The 26,361-nt window shown below is 40.2% G+C and overlaps 1 protein-coding gene across 1 annotated transcript in view; it reads right to left on the bottom strand.

Moving 5' to 3' along the window:
• Window positions 1–6,797: 6,797 nt before the first annotated feature.
• The window catches only part of BCL2L13 (BCL2-like 13 (apoptosis facilitator)), a 102,765-nt gene continuing 83,201 nt past the window's right edge, over window positions 6,798–26,361 (bottom strand). The window contains exon 7 of the mRNA XM_006862782.1: window positions 6,798–7,580. Within this exon, the coding sequence (XP_006862844.1) occupies window positions 6,798–7,580 (783 nt within the window). The remainder of the gene's footprint in view (window positions 7,581–26,361) is intronic.

Here is a 26,361-nt window from a genome sequence, read left to right as displayed (position 1 = left end):
TCCATTGTTTCCAATGTAAATGTTTGGATCTACGGCCACAGTGACTATGTCCTGGAAACCAGTGGATCTTGCATTCGTACAAACAAATCCTGTGGATACAACAGAGGTGACTGTCTAGTTCAGAGAACAGTTTTCATTCCGTTTTTTTTAAATACTTGAATTAAGTGACGGAAATTCCTTAGTTAAAAATAAAAGGCTTTCTTTCTCCTCCAAAAGACAGTTGGTGTACCTGGTAGTCACATCATATATTCAGAAGATCAAATCATTCCTGTTCTCACCTCTTAAGAGCCAGCATTAACTGATGAGGTGCTCAATCAAGGCTGCGTGGTTTTATTTTCCAACAGTTCAATTTTCCATGCCGACTGGGAACTATATACAGTTAGTAAGACTGATGCCCTCCTAAATCAAGAGCATAAGAACAGATCTCATTTTATTACAACCACCAATGTGTTCTCCCCAGTGCAGTGCTTCTAATAGAAAGCACAATTTATGGATTTGAATTTGGATTCTTCCTTGTTTCTATCCCTGATGAGTAGAATGGCCTAAAGGCAGGCTAGCAGGAGGGAAAAGAGGCTGTCTAATCCACAGTAAATTCAACATATCTAAACTGTTACAACAGAAGTCCTGGTGTGACACTGTGCTAATGCACTGGACTGCAAAGTCAATCGGAACCACAAGATCAGTTCAAGCTTACCAGCTGCTCCACGGAAACTCTATGTTGGGTTGGAACCGATTTGACAGCACTTAACAAATTGTTACAAAGGGGAGTTAATGGTACTTAGAACAAGATTATTGCTTCAGTGCAATTCTCATATTAACTACATTACAAAGTTTCCATTTAATTCCAGCATGAGAAGACTTGAACCAACAGTTGAAGTCAATTGAGGAACAAGTTAGGTAGGAAGAGGCACTTTTAATCTGAAGGAAGAAAGAATGATGATAGCAGGAAAACTACAGGTATAAGAAATAAAATTCTCTTTTCCCTTAGTGCTGGCCATGGAACCCATCTATAAATTACAGTTCTCTTATATTAGCAACAACTGAGTTAATCTAACATGTTATAGAATCTGGACTAATTATACTTATATCCTTAAAATGTTAACACTTTTGTTCTAAACAGTACTTTGACCAATTTCTTCAGTGGTGCAAAGGATACTCACTGAAGTGAGCGATGTGGCTACAAATGTTCAGTGTAAAGGTCACCTTGAGCCTGCTGCTACTTTTTAGCTTATTACAAGGTCTTGCAAATATCCCTGAGAACAATTCCAACCTGAGCTAACCAGGAAGCAGCTGCTAGGACTCTGTAAACATAAACCTGTGAAAGACCCTGATGTTTTAATTCACATGAACAGGGTTGGTCAGACAGGTTGAGAAGGAAGACAGAATTGGTAAATTTCCAATTCCATGGAGCTTTATGCATGTATATAGGCTTACTAAACTAGCTATCAAGGAATCATAGTCAAGGCTGCTTTTAACCGTGGGGAATGCCTAGGTGGTCTTTCACTGGGGGAGTCACTCACTGCCAGCCTCTGAATAAGCCATGCCTGTGGCTTTGCTGGATCAACTCTTCTGATTCAATTAGTGACAGTTTTGAGCGTCCAGAGGCCCACTGATGCTTAGATATTATCATGTACCCTATGAGTCCTCCTGTGGGCCTTCCACCCCTGCTCCAGGCTCAATCATAAAGAAAGCAGGAACAGACTAGGAGAAGGGGAAGAGGAAAAAGAAGTGCCACTGCTGCCTTCAATGCCTGAGTGCAGGGATGGTCCCACGGCAGACTACTAACCCTATTTACAAACATTACCCAAGGAAGCTAGTGAACGATCTGTACCAAGGAAAACTCTTAATTCTTTAGCAAGAAGCCATCTCATTCAGCATCTAGAGAAAATGTCTGGTACAATGAGAAGTTGGGAACAGCCCTGAACAAAGTCTTCACTTCCATTTTCCTGATGAATAACATCCTCACCAAAGTTACCACTGTATAGTACCTTTGTACAAATTGGTCAGTGATCCTCCTCCCAGGTGAGACTCAGGCAGATCCACACTGGTACACAAGGTGTTTGTAGTAAGCAGATTACAGGTTGCCAAGAGTGCTTTGCAGGGTCACAAAAAATTTGTAACAGCTGGAAAAAGCCCTACACACTTGGGAATGATACTCAAACCACTGCGTTGCCTCCCAAGCTTTGAAAAGTCACTCAGCTATGATTTATGTTTCCTCAACCTGTAAACTTAAGAATAAAAGAAATATTAATAAAACTGTTAGAACAATGAAGGTGCAATCAGGTGTGTGAGAGAACTAGAACATTCCCTGGTACACTGCAAATGCTCAAATTAATGGCAATTAATATTAAACATCCAATTATTAGTACTGTAAAACCACCTGAGGGAAAGATACGGCCAGTCCCCAAGGTTACAAACAAGACTAGTTCCTAACTATGTAAGTCATCATGTTGGAAGAGGTATATACAATTCTTATTTAGTCCTTCAGTAGTGCAAGGCTGGAAAATCTTTCAAATACTTCAAAAGCTGCACATGCAGCAAATACAGGTCTCACTGTGATAATACACTTTTGCAAAACGAGGGCAAATTTACCAGGGCTTCAGATTTGTTTATTCTGGTTTTACACCCTGTTGAGAATTTGCATTTCTACACCAGATACAGTCCACAGAATCAAGATATACATTTTAACTAAAGTGGAAATGCACAATCTCAGCAGGGCATCAAACAGGATCCAACCATTAGAAGCCCTGAAACCTACCAACATTAAAGGGCAGTAAGAGGTGTCCTAAATTGGATGGCCATAACCCAGGGATTTTCAGTATTCTAATATAGAAAACATACGCACCCTAAAACTGAACCTATCTGTTGAACTTTCTCAGTGGGGAATGGCTGAAGAGGAGGTTATCACGAATGGCAGATCCTGTCATTCCAGGGAAGAGGAAACACTTTGCTGGCACCTAGCCACTCCCTGGAAACCCTATACAGGGTCTTAACAACAGAAAGAGTAAGTATGGCGCTGAGACTGACTGAATTAGTCTGGTGATTTTACACTGTCTCTCTAAACGATCAGATAGCCTACAATGAACGGGACCACCAGCTTTGAGAAAGAAGTTTCTGTGAAAAGACACAATAAAGTAGCAAGGAAGAAACAAAATTCTTACCCATAATGCTATTCATTTCTACATTATTAAGTGCCGTCAAGTCAGATCCAACTCATAGTGACCCTCGTATCAGGTTTCCAAGGAGTGTCCAGTGGGTTTGAACCGCCAACCTTGTGGTTCAGCAGTACAGTGCTTATCCTATAGCTCCATACCAGTTCATTTCTATAAAGTATATCAAAATAATTTTTAAAATTCTATGTATGTAAGATGGGACTTCAGAAAATTCATGGGAAAATTCCATTATCTTTTACTTCTATTTTTTTCCACCAATTTTTGGAAGCCCCTTTGTATACAATTGTCCACGTGACATGCCTTTAGAGAAGAAGACAAAGAATAAGCATTACTTTTGTACTGGTAGAGGAAGTGAGCACAAAAGGTGAGGGAATGAATTTTCACAGGAGATTAAGTGTAGCTATGTTTCTGGGTACACTGTTGATGGCCCTTAGGGCAAGCCTAGGTCGTGGCTGCATTTGACACGGAGATGGAAGAGAAACCGGAAAGAGGAGGTATTGGGATGCCTTTGGGTGGGGAAGGTGGGAACTGGATGTCAACAGTTGTATCTCTTTATTAGAAAGGTCTCTAAAGGGCACCACAGGTCAGGAGCAATCCCCTAAGGCACACTGTAGGCATGGACTAGTTCCTGTCATGCCACGCATGGTACCACATTAGGACAGAAAGGCTACATGATAAACTGGCATTCTTTAATTCTGGTATTTTTCTCAAGAGACTGTCACTAGCTTTTTCACCAAATGATCAGAAATTAACAAGAGTTCTGGAGGGTTTATTAACAAAAAACTTTTCCAGAATAGATCAAAGAATGAGGGATAACGGGAAATGAAAGCCTAAGTTCGATATTTGCATTCCACAAACAAGTTGGATTTCTTTAGGTTCTTCTCTTTACCTTAATATTTAGCGGCTATATTAAATCAGGAGTCCTGGTATGGCGCTGTGGGTTAATGCGCCAGACTGCAAAGCGGAATGAACTGCAAGGTCGGCAGCTCAAGCTCACCAACTGCTCCTTGTAAACCCTATAACAAGGTTGCTATGGGTCAGGATCAACTCAACGCACTTCACAGCAACAACATATTAAATCAGGGATAGGGAGAAGTTTCCTCCTTCTAGCCTCCATCAAAAAAAGGGTGAGGGGGCTGAGAAAGAAAGAGAAATCTGTAACAGCAAACAGGAGCCGCTGTCAGAAGCAGCTCTCCAAGGCTAGTCTTCCAGTGCAGGACAGAGGAGAAAGACTGCATAAAGACTGGGGACACTGAGAGATCCCATTACATGGGAACTGAGGAAGAGAGGCTAACACACATAGCTGCTAACCAAAAGGTTGAGGGGTTCAAGTCTACCCAAAGGCACCTGGGAAGAAAGGCCTGGTGATCTACTTCTGAAAACTTTAGCCACTGAAAACCCTGTGGAATAGAGTTCTCCCCTCACACGCTTGAGGTCACCATGCCAACAACAGTGTAAGGAAGATTCTAGCTAGAGAAAGCCCACGGAGAATTACTGCCCAGCAAAACCCAATTAGCCAGATTACTTTGGGTTAGATGGGTAACTAAAGCAGCAAGCTTCACCATCAAGATCACACTTCTCTATATTCTTTCCTTTTGTGAAGGATACAGTTCCTACGTTTTCTAGGCTGAAGATGTCCTTTTAGCAGTTCAGAAACAAACCTGGCTTCTCTTAGTGCTTAAATGTGCTCAGTGGGTTAAAGGTCTAGGGTTTAACAGTATTCAACACTGGAAGAAAAATACTTTAAAAGAAAAATAACACACCAGTTTTCTTACCTCTTAACCTACAGGAACACAAATTCAGTAATTAAAATACATACTCATGGAAAAAAGAAAATTATTTACTAATCCCATTTTCCCCCCTCAGCTCTAGCTATTAACCAAGGTACACCAAAACCTTAACATCACTTCTCAAATGGAGCACTAGAACTCAGAACGTAAAGAAGCATTGCATCATAGATCTAGACTGGACCTACAAAAGCACAATTTCAGACCTTTTTTGACCACCTTTTAAGTAGTATTGTTTTAGGGAGAAGATTTCGTTTTAAAAAAACAAATATCAAAAAGAAAGCACATTTAAAACGTCAAGTTTGGGTGATCAAAGTAGGTAAAGTCATTTTATTATTAATGTCAGAACCTAAAAAAGTAATTTGTTACATTTGCTAAGATAAATCTGAGATGACTTTTCGTACCAAGCATGTGTGCCCTGTATAGTGATACTGGTCCTCGGACATTAAGGGACACATCTCCAACCCTCTTTAGAGATGGGGTTGGGTGGATAAAAGTATGCTGACTCACAATTAGCGTGCGCTGGTTGGCTGTTTTGATTTATCACTCTGGCATGTGGGCCAGGAAGAATTCAGGCTAAGAAGGATCCATTCTTGAACTCTGACAGCCTCAGTTTTGACTTTGAAGCTTCTCTTTTCCTACTTTTTATTTGGATGATTCTTAGGGGCTTTCTCATATTTAACATGAGTTATGATTCAAATGGTTCTATAAGCCTAAATCTGAAAATCCTTACAAGGTGGCAAAAGACCTGTAGAGGTGCTAGATGACTAAAAGTTAAACTGAGGCCAGATACGATGAAAAACAGACTAGCCCAAGGTCAGAGACAGTGACCATCCACCACCACAAGCAATGCCGGCCAGGGTGAGCACAGACAAAAATGGCTGGAAGAGACCTCAACAGGTCATTTAGACTATCTTCCTGCCTCTCAACAAGACAAATTTTGCTTTGGCCAGGGTTATCTGCCCTTGGCACTCGTAGGCAGGAAACCCTAGGTCTCTCTCATTCTATTTTGAAATTGAGCATATTATTTTTTAAAGATTCCTAAAGGTGGCATCTTTACAAGGTGAGTCTGAGCAAAAGTATAGAGCAATGACTCCCACAGGGTCTCAAAAGGAACGTGGGGGGAAGAGGAACAGTGCAGTACCTGAGAGGCAGCTGAGACATTAAGGAGAACACCCCCATGCTACAAGACTAAAACGGGGGGGGGAGAAGAATTAAAAAGGAGTGACTGCAAAATTCAGCCTGTTCATCAGGAGATAGGAAATTCCACGGGGATGAGCAACTGTCAAGTCAGCAGCTGAAGAGCCCACAGCTAAGCCCTACTGCCTAGGAGTTTCTCTCCCAGATTCTCCTAAATGAACCCTCACCCTCTAGAGCAGTAGCTCTCAGCGGGGGATAATTCTGCCCCCCAGGGGACATTTGGCAATGTCTGGATATATTTTTGGTTGCCATAACTAGGGGGAGGGGTGCTACTGGCATCTAGTGCATAGATGCCAGGGATGTTGCTAAATATCCTATAATACACAGGACAGCCTCTTACAACAACGATTTGTCCAAACATCAGTAATGCCAAGGTTGAGAAAGGCTGTTGTAGAGGGAGTATTTTATGTCTAAGGTTCTGAATCCAGCATGAGCCCCAGCCCCCAGAACTTAAAATCAGATAAACATGAACTCCCTTTACCTCAAGCCCTGAAGTGTGCATCAATCCACTGCCTTGTTTAGCGGAAGCCCCCAATTATCCCAGAGTGTTTCACAAATGTCCAATCAGCTGCTGGCGGTTCAGATTCCAGTCAATATAACTAAAACTTACATCCTTCTTTCTCTTCAGAAAAATTGGCTATTTCTTTCTCAGAGCCAGTGTTACTCCAACTGCCACTGCTAGGATAGCAACAGCAGCAGCACCCCCAAACAGTAGGAAAGACTTGCCCTCAGACAATGGGATGGCCTCCCCTTCTCCAACCGGGATGGAGATGTTCTTCTCCCCTTTGCTCAGCACTGTTTGTGTGGGTTCCAGTGCGGAAACCACCACCTCCTCCAGTTGAACGGGTTCCACTGTTGCTGCTTCCACCTCTTCTTCATCAAGCACTACAAACGAGGATGTAGCAGGGCTAGTTTGCTCAACTGCAGTCATTCCTGTGCTGGGCTCCCTGGTCTCCAGCAGGGAAGTGGCAGTGATATGTGGAAGCAAATGAGCTGGGGTTTCTAAAAACGCCTCTTGCAGCTCTTGGGGCGGCAGGTCGGCAGAGGCCATAGCAGCCTCTTCCACGCCCTCAGGGATTTCTTCTTTCTCAACATGTACAATGTCTGAATTAGAAGAGTTGTTCTCACTCTTCTCTCCAGCTCCATTGCTATCCAAGCTCTTGACTTCTTCAGGATCCATTGCAATCTGTTGCCAAGACTCAGGGCCAAGAGACACAGGTAGGCTTTCTGTATGCCAGCTCTGGCTGGCTGACAGTGACACAGGTAAGCTCTCCGACTGCCAAGAAGTGGTCACAGTTGGGGACTCTGGAGGGCTGACTTGTCCAGAGTTGTCACTTGGCAGGATATAAATGTCATTGCTATCTTCTGCAATGACTCCTGGGTATTCCTCCTCCTCTGACTCAAGATTAAAAACCGTGCCCTAGAAAAGAAGGAGGAGAGTCAGTACAGAGGACTGAAAATAGGCTAAAAGTCATGTAATCTAGAAAAAAACTTTTCTTTCCCAAAGTCAATTTCTAGGAATAAAAACAAAGTTTTAGCCTATTAAGTTTTCCGGATAGAATGTATTTATTTGTATGCCAACACAGAGAAGGATTTTTAACAAGACTGTCAACCCTCCAACCAGTTTCCTTGAAGCTACAAAATCAGTTAGTTGAGATTCAATTTACATATAAGGTAGGGCTGCAAAAACTTCATGGAATGATTCCATTATCTTTCAATTCCATTTAATTCAATAATTATTGCTAAACAACAGAAATAATAGAAACAAGAAGCTTGCTCTCACTGTCAAATGTGCCTTAATCTAAGTACTATCAAGAATTTAAGATGGACTCTTTGGGACACAGGGAAAGCGGTGCTGAGAGGACAATGTATTGCAATAAACACACACATCCAAAAAGAAGAAAGAACCAAAATTAACACATTAACCCAGCATCTACAACAATTAGAAACAGAACAATAGAGGGAACCCACAGCCAACAAAAGAAAAGAAATAATAAAGATTAGAGCAGAAATAAATGAGATAGAAAACAGAAAACTATAGAAACAATCAACAAGACAAGAAGCTGTTTCTTTGAAAGAATTAACAAAATCGACAGACCATTGGCAAACCTAACAAAAGAAAAGAGGGAGAAGACACAAATAACATGCATTAGAAACCACCTGGGAGATGTCACAATGGAACCAAAGGAAATCAAAAGGATAACAACAGAATACTATGAAAAGTTGTACTCCAACAAATTTGAAAATGTAGAAGAGATGGATACATTTTAGACAAACACGACCTACCTAAGCTTATACACAGTGAAGCAGAAAACCTGAACAGACCCATAACAAAAGAAGAAATTGATCATTAAAAGACTCCCAACCAAAAAAAGTCCAGGCCCAGACGGCTTCACTGGTGAATTCTACCAAACGTTCAGGGAAGAGCTGTCACCAATTCTACTCCAGTTATTTCAGAAGAAAGAGGAGGATGGAAATCTTCCTAATACATTTTATGAAGCAAGCATAAACCTCATACCAAAACCAGGGAAGGACATCACTAAGAAAGAAAATTATAGACCAATATCCCTCATGAACATAGATGCAAAAATTCTCAACAAAATCCTAGCCAACAGAATTCAGCAACACATCAAAAAGATAATACATCATGATCAAGTGGGATTCATATCAGGGATGCAAGGATGGTTCAACATTAGAAAAACGATCAACGTTATCCACCATATAAATAAGAAAAAAGAAAAGAACCACATGATCAAATCGATTGATGCAGAAAAGGCATTTGACAAAATCCAACATCCATTCCTGATAAAAACACTCAACAAAATAGGAATTGAAGGAAAATTCCTCAAACATAATTCAGAGCATATATACACAAAACCAACAGCCTACATTACTCTCAATAGACAGAAACTGAAAGTCTTCCCTCTGCAAACAGGAACCAGACAAGGATGCTTTGTCACCACTCCTATTCAATATTGTGCTGGAAGTCTTAGCAAGAGCTATACGGCAAAACAGGGAAATTAAAAGCATCCAAATTGGCAAAGAGGAAGTAAAACTCTCCCTATTTGCAGACGATATGATCCTATACATAGAAAACCCCAAAGACTCAGTAAAAAGGCTACTAGACCTCATAGGAAGATTCAGCAAAGTGGCAGGACATAAGATCAACATACAAAAATCAGTTGGAGTCCTCTATACCAAAAACGACAGCGTTGAAAAGGACATAAGGAAAGCAATACCATTTACAATAGCCACCCAAAGGATGAAATATCTAGGAATAAATGTAACCAGAGAAACAAAGTACTTATACAAAGAAAACTACAAAACACTACTACAAGAAACCAAAAGAAACTTACAAAAATGGAATAATGTACCATGCTCCTGGATAAGAAGACTTAACATTGTGAAAATGTCACTACTGCCCAAAGCAATTTACACATATAATGCGATCCCAATCCAGATTCCAACGACATTCTTCAAAGAGATGGAAAAAACAATTACAAACTTTATATGGAAAGGAAAGAGACCCAGGATAAGCAAAGCACTACTTAAGAATAAGAATAAAGTTGGATGCCTGTCACTTCCCGACTTCAAAATTTACTACACGGCTACAGTGGTCAATACAACTTGGTACTGGTACAATCAAAGGTACATGGATCAATGGAACAGAATCCAGAATCCAGAAATTAACGCATCTACATAGAGTCAACTGATTTTTGACAAAACACCTACATATATCGCATGGGGAGGTGACAGTCTCTTCAACAGATGGTGCTGGCAGAACTGGAAAACGATATGCAAAACACTGAAACAAGACCTTCACCTCACACCTTATACAAAACCAACTCAACATGGATTAAGGACCTAAATGTGAATCCCAGAATTATGAAGGCCATCAATGAAAAACTCGGGACAAATGTGAAGGCACTAATTCTGGGAATACACGAACTACAAAACATTTTGAAAACCAAACAAACAAAAATAGATAAAATAGATGAGTGGATCATACTAAAAATTAAAAACTTATGTGCATCAAAATACTTCACCAGAAGAGTAAAATGGGAACCCACAGAATGGGAAAAATTCTTTAGCAATGACACATCAGACAAGAGACTCATTTCTAAAATATACAGGAAACTACAACACCCTCTACAAGGAAAGGGCAAATAACCCAATTAAAAAGTGGGCACAGGACATGAACAGACACTTCACTAAGGAAGAAATCCGGGCAGCCAACAAACATGAAGAAATGTTCACGATCACTAACCATTAGAGAGATGCAAATCAAAGCAATAATGAGATATCATCTCACACCAACAATAACAGGAAAGATAAAACTTGTAGAAGACAATAAATGCTGGCGGGAATGTGGAAAGACTGGGACACTCCTGCAATGCTGGTGGGACTGCAAAACGGTCCAACCTCTCTGGAAAGCAATATGGTGTTTCCTCAGAAGGTTGAAAATAGAAATACCTTATGATCCAGCAATTCTTCTACTTGGTATTTACCCACAAGAAATACGAGCCAAAACACAAATAGATATATGCACACCAATGTTCATAGCAGCACTATTTACAATAGCAAAAAGATGGAGACAGCCAAAGTGCCTATCAACTAAAGAATGGATAAACAAATTGTGGTACATACACACAATGGAATATTATGCTACCTTGAAGAATAACAAGGAAGTGGCAAGCTACCGCATAACATGGATGAACCTTGAGGACATTATGTTGAGTGAAATTAGTCAATCACAAAAGGAGAAATACTGCATAGGACCACTACTGTAAAAGACTAAGAAAAAGAACCCATACTAAAGGGAGGGTGGGGGGAATTCTTTGTTGATAGCTGGTAAGTTGGGGGTGGGTGAGGGGAGGGAAGGAAGGTGGAGCATAGGGCAGGGATTAGACACAGGGGCAATATACAAGAAGGGAGAGGGGAACAGAAGAACAAAGCAGATGGGAGAACAATTAGGCATGTTTGAATGGGCTAAGTGGGACAGAGGTAAAGAATGATGTAAACACAACCTTGGAACTACAGGGCTCTGGGAAACAGAGATTGAGACATGGTTGGAATGGGGAAAAGGGGGAAATAATTTTAAGATGCTTGGCTGTCTTTTTAATCTTGGTATTCCTTGCATTATAATATAAAATAGACACTGGAGGGGGAGAGAAAGGAATAGTCAGAAACAACACCATAGAAAACTTGTACGTCTGTCTTCTGCCTGTAACTGATTGGAATACCTAAAATGGGGCTACAACATGCCCAGTGAAGGAGGCTTCCTGCAAAGCCTCTGCAATACATAAGACTATAGGTAGAAGCCTGAACCCACATCCAGATCTCCAGAGATGGGAAATTTCCACTTGAAAGGACAAGCAGACCAGCCTGGAACAGCTAGAAGAATAGTAGATACTTCTTGAAACAAAGACCTACAGGAAAATTACGAAACAATAGAGGCAGACGGACTGTTACTACAAGAACAAACAAGTTGCTTGCCCAGGAAACATCAAGGCAAGTGCTCGGGTACCCTCAGTGCAAACCCCCTTCCAAGACTAAGACTCAATAGGAATACACGCTCTGATGGGTGACCACGCTCGTCACCGATAAGGGGAAGTGAGGGAAAAACAACAATGAAGTGGCGAGCTAAGCCCTACAATGCAGAGAGTGAAGCGTTCAGCTGATAAAAAGAGAGGGCATATGCAGAAGAACACCCACAATTGCAGATAATACCACTTGACCTGGCTTCAATGACTAGGATGATCAGAGCTCAACCAGAAGAAGAAAGAGGAGGAAAAAAAAGAGTAATCTGATGCAATTTGATGAACTTGACCTACACCTATGGAAGCAGTAGCTTAAAAGAGGGAACAAATTCTTACAACAAGAATCATTCCCACCCCCCCTCCACACACAGAGTAGACAGGGATGGACAACTTGGACATTGGCTACCCAAAATGGGGGTTGGGGGGCGCTACAAAGGCAAGAAGTGACTGGCTTACAAGCTCTCAAGACGGAACCTAGAGCCAGGGGGCCTCGAGGAAGGCAGGATCTCCAGTGAGTAGTATCCAATCTGCCTATGCGGAGCTGATGAAATGAAATGCAGATGGGTCTCTTGTGATACAATAGTTATCAAGACTGACTATAAGGGTTGGAAGTGTAAAGGTAGACATTTTATAGCAAGGAGGGGAGGGAATAACTTTTCAGTCTAGGAGCGGAGGTCCCTAGGACCATCAACAGAGAAGAACCAAGAGCAGGAACCTACTCCAGAAGCAATGATGCCCGAGATGGAGGCAAAGACAATGACATGGAGCGATGGAGCAGCTGGGGACTTTAGATCCAGAGAGGGAGAGCAACTGTGTGCTGAAGACTGGGGGGAGGGAGGAGTGGATAGTGTAGGAGGCAGGCTTTGGTCGGTTGATGATGCATGGAGGGGACTGTAACCATGGGAATGATACAATGTATGATAGAATGAATGTAAAACTAATGTTCTCCCATGTAAACTATCATAATTCACAATAAAACACTTAAAAAAAAGAAGAGTTTAAGATGGGCCTAGTTGTTTATTGTTTTTTCTGTAGTAGATGGACTCTCTTGGACACTAACATGTGATTTAATATGCCTATTTACATGTGTCCAACCATATCTTTCTTTCTCAGACCTCAGCGCCTCAAATATTCTAGTCTTTCTTTCCCAGTCCACTGACTATTCTGTTAAATCATATGCCTCTGTCCATGAGTCTATGTATATTCTCAGTTAAGGACAGCTTTATTTCCACATAAAGTGCATGATCAGGTAACATTATCTTCTGGGATGATTTACTCCCACTGCTAGATTTCTGGACAATCTCTTAGTTGGATTGTGGTGCACCATCAGATCATAACTAGCCAATCTACCCATGTACCAAACACAGACCATTTCCTCCTCCATCACCTGTTTATAAACATATTTTAATTAAAAATCTTTTTTTTTTTAAAAAAAAGAGTTTAAGATGAGGAAATGCCTTTTTTCAGAGGTGGTTAAGAAAGGCCAGGCAGGGAAATCACAGAAAGATTCCTGGTGGAACCAACATTTAACAGGCCATCTGAAGAATGGGTAAGATTCTAACAAGTGAAGCCATGCATAAAGGACATGACACAGGCAAAGGAAGAGACAGCATAAAGGAGAACGGTAAGCAGTCCAGTTGTAAGCTGTGGAAATCACCTTGCAGATAAACAATTTGCCTTTACTCGTGGTCAGTTCTTTGAGCCAGACTAATACCTAAGGCTGATGTATGGGAGCTAATGAGTCCAAAAGAAACCAGTGGGGACCCAATGCTGACTTAAGCCTCATGAGGCATGGTCTAACTTATCAGGCATAGTGTAATCTTATCACCTGAAGATGGTGCTAAGGGTCCTGAACTCCAACACCCCCTACCCTACCATGCCGACTCTCTGGTTCCCTGGCAACCACCAAACTGCTTTCTGTGTCTTTGACTGGGATGGAGCTCCCAGGTTGGTAAGGACAATCATCTGCTTTTGGAAGGGTACATTATCCCTGTGGAACATGGAAGCTCCCAGACTGCACTGTGCATCTTCATTTGTATCCTTTTTTATTCTGTTAGAGCTGTTGTTGCAGGTGTAGTGTTTCCTGTTAGCTTTGTGAGTTGTTCCAGCAATGTGTAGGACCCAAAGGAGTAGTGAGGGCTGGCTGGTCTGAAGGAGGAAATCATGTGGACTTCGGAGCTTGCGGCTGGTCACCGCTGAGTAACTAGGGTCAGAAGGAAGGGCTACGTGGGCAGCTAAGGTCTGAACTGAACAGAGAAGGGAAGCTGAGACTTCCACATCATGCAGTAGGGAACTTTGCTAGCTACCACAGCTGAGTTTAATTAGTGCCCAGTGCTAGGAGTAGACAGTGCTGTCAGGACAGGGCTGTGGAGGGACCTGGATGACTGGTTCCTCTGATACACTGTGGGAAGAGTGTACAACAGAGACACTATAAATGAGCGCACTCTTGCTTCTTTCTGTAGCAAGAGTCTAAGCAAAAGCAATAAAGACCAACACTATAGGTCTTCATTTCCATGTTTAAAAGGTACCACACCACTCTGTGCCTGTTGCACAAGGATAAGGAAGGATGAGCTCCACTCATGTAGCTATGAAGATCGACATGAGTAACTAATTCCAATGTGAAACAGTAAGCATTAAGGACCCCTGCTGGTGCTGTAGGATAAGCACTGGACTGCTAACCTGAAGGTCGGTAGTTTGAACCTACCAGCTGTCCCAGATTAGAAAAGTGAGGCTTTCTGTCCCTGTTAAGACTGACAGCCTCAGAAACCCTGTACCAGGTCGATATAAGCCAGAACTGACTGGATGAACAGGGGAAATCAGAGGTTAAGACATGACCACAAAGACAGGAAGAGAACCAAAGGGACATAATGCTATATAGACCTACAGAAAATTTTACAAAAAGGCTAGATGACACTAATAAGTCTGAATATGCTACGTAAAGCAAGTTATTTCCTACGTAACTGCTATTTATAGTTGCTGTTCATCTGATTTTGACTACCTTGATTATCCAGACACAATCAACAGCTTACTGTGTGTACTAAGGCTCTACTAAACAACAGAAGTTCCTCCATCAGCACCACAAAAACAACACCCAAAATCATTCAAATTATCATGTCAACAACCCACTGCCTCATGAAGGGAACAAGAGACTACAGTATTTAAAAGCATAAACTTCGCAGTAAAAGACCTGATTTGAATTTCCACCACAAAGTAGTCACTGAATTTGAATTTTTTATAAAACTGGGATCAAAACACTTGGTAAAACTGTTACAAAATTAGACAATCTACAGTATTTTGCATAGTACCGTGCACACAGTAAAAAAAATCAATAAACAGTAGCTGCTGTTAATATCAGCAGGGCTTCCAGATAAATTAGGAGGAAAGACCTGGTAATGGCATTCTGAAAAGCAGCCATGGGTCACAAAGACCCAATCTACAAGCAACTATGGGATGGTGCAGGATGAGGCAGCTTTTTGGTTTTTTTGTACCTGAATACTCAATGGCAGCTAACAGCAACAATACAAAATTATCATAGTGTTTGTGCTATTATTTTCAATGTTATTTTTGTTTTTGGTGGTATAGTGGTGGCATTCTAAAATGCCAAGTAGGTAGAACAGAACAAAAAGTTGTAATCATTTGAAATTATACCCTTCCCTAGGTTTGTTGATGTTGTTAGATATCGTCGAGTCAGTTCCAACTCAGAGCAACCCTCCACAAAACAGAATGAAACACTGCCCAATCCTGCACTATCCTCACAATCATTTTTACAATTGAGCCCACTGCTGCTGCCACGGTGCCAATTCATTTTTTGGGGGTTTTCTTTTTGGCTGACCCTCCACTTTACCAAGCGTGATTTCCTTCTCCAGGGACTGGTTATTTCTTGATAATATATCCAAAGGATGAGGGGCAAAGTCTCATCATCCTGGCTTCTAAGGAGCATTGTTACTGTACTTCTTCCAAAACAGATTTGTTTGTTCATCTAGCAGTCCATGGTACTTTCCATATTCTTCTCCAACACTGTAAGTGAAATGTATCAATTCTTCTACAGTCTTCCTTATTCATTGTAGAACTTTCACATGCATATGAAGCTATTGAAAATACCATCCATGGCTTGGAGTAGGCGGACCATAGTCCTCAAACACATCTTTGCTCTTTTACACTTTTAAGAGGTCTTATGCATCAGATTTGCATAAAGCAATACATCATTTGATTTCTTGACTGCTGCTTCCATGAATGTTGATAGTGCATTCAAGCAAAATGAAATCTTTGAAAACTTCAATCTTTTCTCCATTTATGATGATGTTATTTATTGGTCCAGTGGTAAGGATTTTTGTTTTTACATTGAGATGCAACCCAAAATGAAGACATGGTCCTTGGTCTTCATCAGGAAGTATTTTAAAGTCCTCTTCCCTTTCAGCAAGCAAATTTGCATTACCCGCATCCCGCAGGTTGTTGATTAGTCTTAGTGCAATCCTGATGTCATGTTGTTCTTTATTTAATCCAGTTTTTCAGATTATTTGCTCATTGTACAGACTGAATAAGTATAGTGAAAGAATAAAACTTTGACACATACCTTTCCTGATTTTAAACCATTCAGTGTCCTCTTACTCTGTTCGAAAAATTGCCTCTTGGTCTATGTACAGTAGGGGTGGGAAACCTTTTTACTGTCAATATTTCTAACATCATTCATGGGCCATACAAAATTATCAACTTAAAAATTAGTCTGCTATATTTGGTAGAACATTTAATGAACTCACCCCTGCCTGATATGATGGATAGAACTGCAGCTGCCTTGGCAGGGCCAGACCAAATGATTTAGAGGGCAGCAATCTTTCAAGTAGCAAAAAGATGGAGACAGCAGCACTATATATATATATATATATAAACTGCCAAACTGTAATTCTATGCCTAACTTTTCCAAGAACTGTCAAACTGTTTCCAATGTGGCTGCGCCATTTTATAAATCTACCAGCAATAAATGTGACTTCCAATTTCTCCACAGCCTCAACAATACTTGTCATTATCTGCCTTTTTTTATTATAGTCATGTAAGCAGGTATTAGGCAGTACCTCATTGTGGTTTTGATAAGCATTTCCCTAATAACTAGTGAGCCCTAATTAAGTGCCAGTACCAACTCATAGCGACCCTGCACAGCGTTTCTGAGGAACAGCTAGTGGGTTTGAACTGCTGACCTTATAGGTTTGTAGTCCATGTCCAATGCTTATCCTGCAGCGCTACACCAGTGAGCCCTGTTAGTGTAGTAGATTACAAGCTGGGCTGCTAATCGAAAGGTCAGCAGTTCAAATCTACCAGTTGCTCTGCAGGATAAAGATGCAGATTTCTGTTCCCATTAAGATTTACAGCCTCAGAAATCTTATACAGGGTCACTATGAGTCGGGACCAATTCGGTTGAACTTAACAACAAAAAAGGGTGTGAACACATGTCCTGAAAAGTAGTTCTATGAGAATGGCTGATAGTCTATACTAGCTAAAAACTCTCTTACTTTCTTTCTCTCAGCAGCTCTCTGCCATTAGTGCCATTCCTCATACGGATTCCTTCCCTAAACCTCAAATCCCCTGTGACTAGAAAAGGGCTGCACAGCAGTAATCTTACATGACTCCACCTCTTTAAAAGCTCATTATATTTTCATCAGTATAATGGAAAAGTAAAAACATTCTCTGTCATCCATAATGAATGCCGCCAGCAGGGTCCCTTCACAACCAAATGCAGCACATAAAGACCAAATACCATTGATTAGAGAGCCAGAAGGCAATGCTGGCCCTGCTGAAGAACATAAACACCAAATACCACTTCTACATCATTTCCCTGTCTTACCCCAGACATAATAGTTCATCTTGGCTACGATGGAGCTCATCATCTTCCCCACCCTTTATTTAATCATTTGTTGTTGTTGTTAAGTGCCATCGAGTTGGTTCCGATTAGGAACTAACTATATCAGTGTATTTATTATTCCAAAATGTATCTAAACATATCTTCTCCACTTCTCAATACTTTCTGCTTTTATGCTAATACAACCAAGTACTATTATTTCCCAGAGCAACAGCAGCAGCAAAACAGCAAAAGATCCTGATCATATCCTAGTCTCTGCACCAATTTAGAGGTGAACATTACCATTTTACCAGCCAGCTAATCCAGAAACCTGGGAATCACTGAACATCTCCTGCTCAGTGAAGTAGTTAATTCTTAATGCCAGGAACTGTGCTAGCAATAAAGCAGTAGTATCTCTGCCCTCAAAGAATTTAAAATATAGTTTGAAATCTAGTGAAGGACATAAACATGAAGAGGAACTTGTCTGAAGATTATTGGAAGGGTTCCTAGAGGAGAGACTAACAGCTGGATCTTCAAGAATGGATTTAAGAATGTGCACACCCATGTTCACTGCTGCATTATTCACAATAGCAAAAAAGATGGAGACAGCCTAAGTGCCCATCAACAGAAGAATGGTGAAACAAACCTTGGTGCACACACACCATAGAATGCTATGCCACATTGAAGAATTAACAATGAATCTGCAAAACACCTCACCACATGGATGAACCTGGACGACATTATGCTGAATGAAATTTAGCCAATCCCAAAAGGACAAATTTGTATGACACATCTACTGTAGCAGTGTTAAGAAAAGCTTTTCTTTCTTTTTTTTTTTCAAGGTTTTTATTGTGGATTGAGTGAAAGTTTACAGGGCAGATCATCAGTTTTACATTCAACAAATCATACACCTTGTTTCATCACAATGATTATAATCCCCTCCATGTACCATCAGCTAACAGTATTTCTCTCTATTCACTTTAGCATTTTTTTAAAAAAAAAACAAAAACTACTCAGGCATATATAATAATTTATAGCTCCAAAGGGCACATTCTGCAAGTCTGCCTCCTGGCCACCAGCTCTTAATCCCTCTCTTTCCATGAATCTAGAGTCCAAAATCGCTCCCCGTCTCCATGACCCAATCTCTGCCTTCGCTGTTTCTGTGGATAAGGTCCCACATTCCACTTGTACATTTCTCTTTTGATGGTCCTTAGTATTTTTGATGATTTCTGATTGCCTCCAGGTAAATGTGATTAGGAGATGGGTTTCCCTTTTCACTCTTCTTCCTGAGAAATTTCAGGATGTCACTGTTGGTCGTGATGTAACTCAGGATTTAATTTTCGGCCTATTTCCTTTTTAGTCTGCCTGTCCCACTCCACAATCTCCGTTCAGGCCTTTTTCTTAATGATTAACAGTTCAGGGCCAGCTATAGTTATTTTGCACTGCCATTTGGTTTTAAGTGGAAACTCTCCCTTTAAATTTTGAGGAGATCTGTGTACATGCATAGTAGAACCCTCCGGGGGTGTGGATAGGGTATCTACTTGCTCACACACCCCCTCTAGTCACTCGAATGGAGGCGTGCAGACAGCGAGAGACCAAGGAACAGATACAAAAAAACAGAATGCCCACATCTTTATCTCCATGGTTCTTCTCAGGAGTCCGTGGCTGCTCTGAACCTTCCCCTGCTCGGTCTCACCGAAGATGGCGGCTCCAGGAGCAGTTGAGCATCTTAAATTAGAAAGCAATGGATTTCTTGCTTCTGCTACAAATTCCCCTGGCTGTAAGCCTTCAACTTTCTAAATATTCCTTTATAAGTGGTTCAGAGTTCTGGCACCATCCCCTGAGCCTGCTTGGTCTGGTAGTCTGTGTTGTTGCTCTTGGAGCTCCTCACTGAACTTCCACCGGATCCACCATCTTGTTTGTTCGCTCAGAAAAGCTTTTCTTGATAAAAGAAACAATCTATGCAGGTTAGAAGGAGAGGGGAATTATTCAGGGGCTACATGGAGTTACAGAGTCCTGGGGTGGCACTGTGGGTTAATGCGTCAGACCGCAAAGCCATTTGAACTGCAAGGTCAGTGGTTTAAGCTCACCAGCTGCTCCTTGGAAACCCTATACAGGGTCACTATAGGTCGGAATCGACTCGACGGCACTTAACAACACCATATGGTGTTACAAGCTAGGCAATAGGTAACAAAGGCAGGCTAGCAAAGAAAAAGATGAAGGTAGCAGGAGACACACAGAAGAATGCAAGAGTTCACGTGAATAGAGGTAAACACTGTTAACCGATGGTACATGGAGAGGATTATAATCATTGTAATGAAGAAAAGTGTATGACATGTTAAATGTAGAACTGATGATCTGCTCTGTAAGTCCTCACTCAACTCACAATTAAAAGTTAATACTAATAGTAATAATTAAAAAAAGAATGGGTAAGAACCAACCAAGCCAAGATCTTAGTTTTATTGAAAAACAAACTCCGTATTTCCCTCCATATAGCTTCTCACAAACACCATTACTAATGGAGTTCAAAAAAAATTGAATATAAGATACCATCTGACCATTAGATAAAGGCTCAGCATGAATTTTATAAAATAGAACACTGTGATCTAAGCCAGAAGATGGGAGATTGAATTTAGTCTTCAACACCAGGAATATGTGGACAACAAGACCTAGGTGCAGTTCCTATTTGTAAAAACAGAGAAATGAACAAAAAACTGTACCTAACAGCATTTGAGAAGTGTGGCGCTGTGGGTTAATACACCAGACTGCAAAGCCATTTGAACTGCAAGGTCAGTGGTTCAAGCTCACCAGTTGCTCCTTGGAAACCCTATACAGGGTCGCTATAGATTGGAACTGACTCGACGGCACTTAACAACAACAAATGTTTTAGAGGCCACGATGACCCAACTTTGTCTCTCATACTTTGGACATATTGTCAGGAGGGACCAGTCACTGGAGAAGGCTATCATGTCTGGTAAGGTGGAGGGTCAGAGAAAAAGAGAAAGATCCCCAATGAGATGGATTGGCCAAGTGGCAGCATCGATGGACTCAAGCGTGGCAACAGTAGTGAGGTTGGCCCAGGATTGGGCAGTGTTTCATTCTGCTGTGCATAAATAAGGTCGCTATGAGTCGGTACGGACTCGATGACACCTAACGACAACAACAACAATGTTCAGAGCTTCGTTCTATATCCAAAGATGGAATAAGCTTTTTTAAAAAAATCAATCAAGCATTTACTGAGCACCATTGTTTTCTCAGTGTGCGTGAGGAATGACATGGAGGATAACAAAGAAGCTTAAGGCAGGTTCTATTCCCTTTAAATATTTATAATCTAGTTTGGGAGATAGTGAATACATATGAAAAATTAGTGAGAAATACAATATAAAATGTGTAATTATTATACATTGTATGGCCAGGCTCAGATATTATATGAATTATGAAAAATCATTGAGGGAGATTGAATTGAATGGTCGAGAAAGGATGGAATTTGAACTAGATCCTAAAGGAGTCACACCAGAAGTTTTAACTTAAGGTCCATGGATATGCTTCAGGGAATCTGAAATTTTGCTGAAATGGTATACTGCCTTATATAGGTTTCCAAAGAGCAGCTGGTGAACTTTAACAGCCAACCTTGAAGTCTAAACTGACTTTGCAGTGCAGCGCATTAACTCACAGCACCACATGATTACTATCTTAGAATCCCCAACCCATACTGAAGTGTTCTTTATGTACAACATAAAGTGTACTACAACCTTCTGTGTTAGACCTGCACACTTCTCTAAAGGAGAAGTACATCTGTATTACAACTCAGATATTCAGTGAGGTCTGGACAGGTCTGAGTTGCTTCAAGATTTCTTTTTCTTAACAGAAATTCCGTTTAGGATATGTCCTAAATGGTTTAAAAAGAGAAGACATATAACACAAGAAACAACTATGTCCTAACACGCTATGGTCCCTCCACGCTACATATGCTGGACCACCCACACTCATCTAATTTCTTGCTCCTTTCCAATATAAGTACATCACTTCCTTCAAGCCTTGACTTATTCCAAAAAGAAGTTTTGCCTGTCCTACTTTACATAACTACCATTTCCTTTCTTTGTATTTTACATTAACTACTGAAATGTCTGCACTCTACTTTGGTTTCTTGACATTTGTTTAACTTGAACAATTTAACAGTTAGGCTCCTGAATGTTTAAGGCTGTGTTTAACCAATAAGTTACAATCAGCAATCCAGTAAATTCACAGTACATACTGTGTTGCTGAACAGAGGAGTGTAAGATCATGGCCTTTGCTTTCAAGGAGCCTATAATCGATCTGGGGAGATAGCACAGTGGTCCTCAAATTTTGCTGTCTAATTAGCCACCTGGAGAATTTTTAAGGCTTCCTATCTGGAACACTTAAATTCAGAATCTATGAAGAAGAGACCCAGGCATCATATCTTGCTAAATGAAAAAGGGTGTAACTCTGCTATAATCAAGGTTGCTGTTGTTTTTGTTCTTAAGGGCCCAGTGAGTTGGTTCCGACTCAATAGCAACCCTGTATAAAGTTTCTGAGGAGCGGCTGGTCAAATTTGAACCTCTGACCCTGTGATTAGCAGTCCAGTGCTTACTCTACAGTACCACTCCAGTACTCCATAATCAAGGTGGTGGTGGTATGTCATGGAGTCAGTTTTAACTCACAATGACCCTGGCATGGGTTTTAGTCAAGGGATCCTACCTTCCCTTCTGTTAATAACTGGGTGCGCAGCACTTCTGGAGAATCAGTCCTGTTAACTGTCTAAGCAGCACTCCAACTGTTTTCATTCCCTCTGTTGACCCAAGGAAAACAAGAACTACTGCAGGCATATTTATCTAATGTCTTACTTTCCTCCTTAACAAACCCAGAACCCAGGCATACTGTAGCACATTAGCAGGCAAAGATATGAGGATTTCAACTTTTGGATTACTGGAAGGATATTCCTGAGCTTTGCTGATTTGGTTAAATCACCAATAATAAACAGTGAGAGTAGGCAGCATGACTGAAAATAGTTACTATTTATTCAGGGAGCTATTTAAAAACTTTCTTAGAAAACTTGCTCATATATGGCAAAGAGGGGACAAAAAAAAAGATAGCAAAGAAGAGCAGAATAACAAAAATTAACACAAAGTTCAGTTGTCTGGTGTGGCACTGTAGGATATGCACCAGACTGCAAGGTCAGAGGTTCAAACTCACCAGCCACTCCTCGAAAACCCTACACAGGGTTGCTATGAGTAGGAACTTACTCAACAGCACTTAACAACAAGTTTACTGTGGCGCTGCAGGTTACTGCACTGGACTGCAAGGTCAGTTTGAACTGCAACTTTACTACACTTATTTGCTTTCTCAAAGTCCCCAAATGAGAAACTCTTTAGTATGACTTAAACCCATTGCCCCAAGTTGATTTTGACTATGGTAATTCCATGTGTAGCTGTTTACTTCTCCACCTTCAAACCTCTACAGAGGATGAATGACACTGATAGTGGTTACAAACCGTCCTTTATTAGTGGTATCCTGGATATTCGGAAACAGGACTAAGTGTTTTTGTTAGGGGAAAAAATTTAATAGAATTTTAGAATAAACCAATCAAAACCTACCACCCTAAAAAGCAAGACAACTCTATTTTCTCAAAGAATTTACATTTCAGAGTTATGCAAAATAGTCAAGAATGTCAGTTATTTCACTATAGGTGACTTAAAATAGTATATTATTATAAATCTTGTTTACAATTTAAAGTTTTTACCCAAAAGTACCCGAAAAATGTTATGAACAATCTTCACCCCAATTGAGTTATTCTGAAATAAAGAATATAAATTAAGTTTTTATTCTTAGTCTTGGTATCACATCCGCTGTCACTCTGCTCCCACCCTGTTGATACGTAATCTATTTTCATGCCATTTCAAAAGCTGCACATTCCAGTAGGATTCACAGAGCAGCCTTACAATTACACAGATGTTCGAACAGAAGGGTTAGCCAAGGGTCAGAGAGTATCGAAGTGCTGCCTAGTAGGAGTTCTCAATAAGAAGCTACTTATCTTAACTTCTAAAAACAGAGCCTCTGACAGCAAAAACTGATCTAATGAGCAAAAATACAAACAAAACAGACCTAACAAAAAGAGTCATAACAAAAACAAGATACACTTTTTAATCCAGAAAATTCTGAGACCTTTGCCACTTTTTCTTTAGGACTCTAAGCCAAAACAAATGAAATGGTATTGCAGAGTTCCAACCATGAAGAAATAAGGGAAAAGTTAACAACAAACAGAATATAGTGCAAGAGGTCATTCCCCTTTTCTACAGAGCAAAGATAATAAAAGAATTATCTGTTTTACATCTATCAAACATATTCACTCATTCAAAATTCTTTATTTTCTTTTTCAAATTACAACTCTGACATAGTTAGTATATGGTTTCAAATGTCAATTCAAGTTACATTACTGTTTTTCTTATTACCATGGCCTCCTTACCTTACAGTTTGTTTCTGTATTTAGGGCATATGGCATTTTAATGAAGTCACCAAACATTTTTTGCTCTATGTAAAAAGTTTTAAAGACACAATGGATGATTGTTTAGTAATTAATATTGCTGGGGACAACTGTTGACACTTTTACTACAAAGGGGATGAATTCACATAAAACAAACATATAAAGAGAAGCCTTTCTCCTAACAATTACTGCCATTTATGAAGCTTAGGTTTCCACTAAACAACAGAGATGCTTTAGGTAAACAACTTACCTAAAACCTATCACATTAGGGGAATAACATCTCCAAGTAATCTTAGAGTTATTACAACAATTTTAAATGTTTAGTACACAATACTTATATTGTTGAAAATTTTTTTGACCCCACTGCTATAAAAATCACAAAGGAGTAAGACAAAACTATAAAACCTAATTGGGACCAACCATTAGCATTCACGTATGCAAGAGGGATCTGAAGATGACATCTTTTTCTTCTTTTTAAAAAAAAAAAATAGATGAAGCCTAGAGAGATTAAGAAACTTGCCAATGTCCTTAGCTTGCTCGAACTGTATTGTTAATAAAGACAGCTAACCTTTATATGGTTCTTACGATGCGCCATTCTTGAAGTTGTCCAGGATTTCACTTTACTTGTATCCACAATCAATGCCCATAGAGTAGCAGACAAGAAATCAAGCAACACAATTCTCTGGGCAAATCTGCTATAGAAAACCTCTTTAAAGTGTTAAAAAGCAAAGTGCCACTTTGAAGATTAAGATGCGCCTGAGGTATTTTCAATCGCCTCAGATGCATGTGAAAGCTGGACAACAAATCAGGAAGACCCAAAAAGAACTGATGCCTCTGAAATATGGTGCTAAATAAGAATCCCAAATATACCATGGACTTCTAGGAGAATGAATGAATCTATCTTGGAAGAAGTACAGCCAGAATGTTTCTTAGAAGTGAGGATAGTGAGAATTTATCTCATGTACTTTGGACAGGTTTTCAGGATAGACTAGTCCCTGGAAAAGGGCATCATGCTTGGTAAAGCAAAAGGTCACCAAAAAAAAGAGAAAGACCCTTAAAGAAATAGATTAGCACAATGGCAGCAACGATGGGCTCAAACGTAACATTTGTGAGGACGGCAGAGGACTGGGCAGTGTTTTGTTCTGTTCTACAAGAGCTGCTATGAATCTAAATCAACTCTACAGCACCTAGCAACAACAACAATGTGCCATTCTAAGCACCTTACTTAACTCATCTGTGCCTCATCACGTAAGTCCTGTGATGAGGAAACTGAAGTGCAAAACAAATAAGTAACTTGCCCAGCGCCATCAGGCTATGACTGCTGAGACTCAAAGCCAGGCAGTTTGCCACCAGATGTCCATACATTTTATCAACTATGTTATCCTAAGTCTTAGACTAAAGCTTTTCAATTTCCCTCTAGGATCTTCCCTGCTACATACACCATAGCGCCTCGAGTTCATATTCAGAAATAGATGGAACAGGTTACTCCTGATGTTTACTTCAAGCAAAGAAACAAAGACAAATATATGAAACTCTTCAATTAAACAGAAAAATACAGAACAAAGTAAGATTGGATACAAAGAGAATATATTTAATTTACTTGCTATAAAATATAGAGCATAACTTGGATTTTGGTGATAAGAACTAAGTAAACAACAGCTCAGCAATCATTGAAAGAACCATTTCAAAAATGTGCAGTAGTTGCTTCATGATGTTTACATTGACTGCACTTGTTCGTTTAACCTTTTTGTTGCTTCATGTCAAACAAAAATTATTCTGTCACTTCAAACAGTATTTCACCTTCCATCAGTCATAGCTGCTGCTAAGTGGAGCTCCGATAGACTTATTTTTCCATCAGAAGAATTCCCAAAGGTTTGCTCGTACAAACCTCTATCATGACTTTTTAGTCTTTATACATGATCTCTCAAGTATTATTCACCTTATAAAATGAAAACAGGTATCTCTTTTTCTACATTCAAACAAGACTATGGAAACTAAATGTCTCTTAGCCTACAAGAAGAAAATAGAGACTGTAAAAGAAATTTTAGAAGGAATTTTCCACTTAACATGACAACCAAGACCAACAAAAAATACATTTTAGATTCTTGTTATTAAGTGCCGTCAAGTCAATTCTGACCCGTTGCGACCCTGTATAGGGTTTCCAAGGAGCAGTTGGTGAGCTTGAACCACCAACCTTGCAGTTCAAACGACTTTGCAGTCCGATGTATTAGCCCACAGCACCACACCAGGACTCCCACTAAATACCCAAAACTCATACATGTAACAAACATGCTTTGTGAAAGAACATTGACCCTTGCTACACTGAATT

Source organism: Chrysochloris asiatica, unplaced genomic scaffold (assembly GCF_000296735.1).
Source record: "Chrysochloris asiatica unplaced genomic scaffold, ChrAsi1.0 scaffold00050, whole genome shotgun sequence".
NCBI lineage: Eukaryota > Metazoa > Chordata > Mammalia > Afrosoricida > Chrysochloridae > Chrysochloris > Chrysochloris asiatica.
This window is presented reverse-complemented; position numbering and strand designations above follow the sequence as displayed.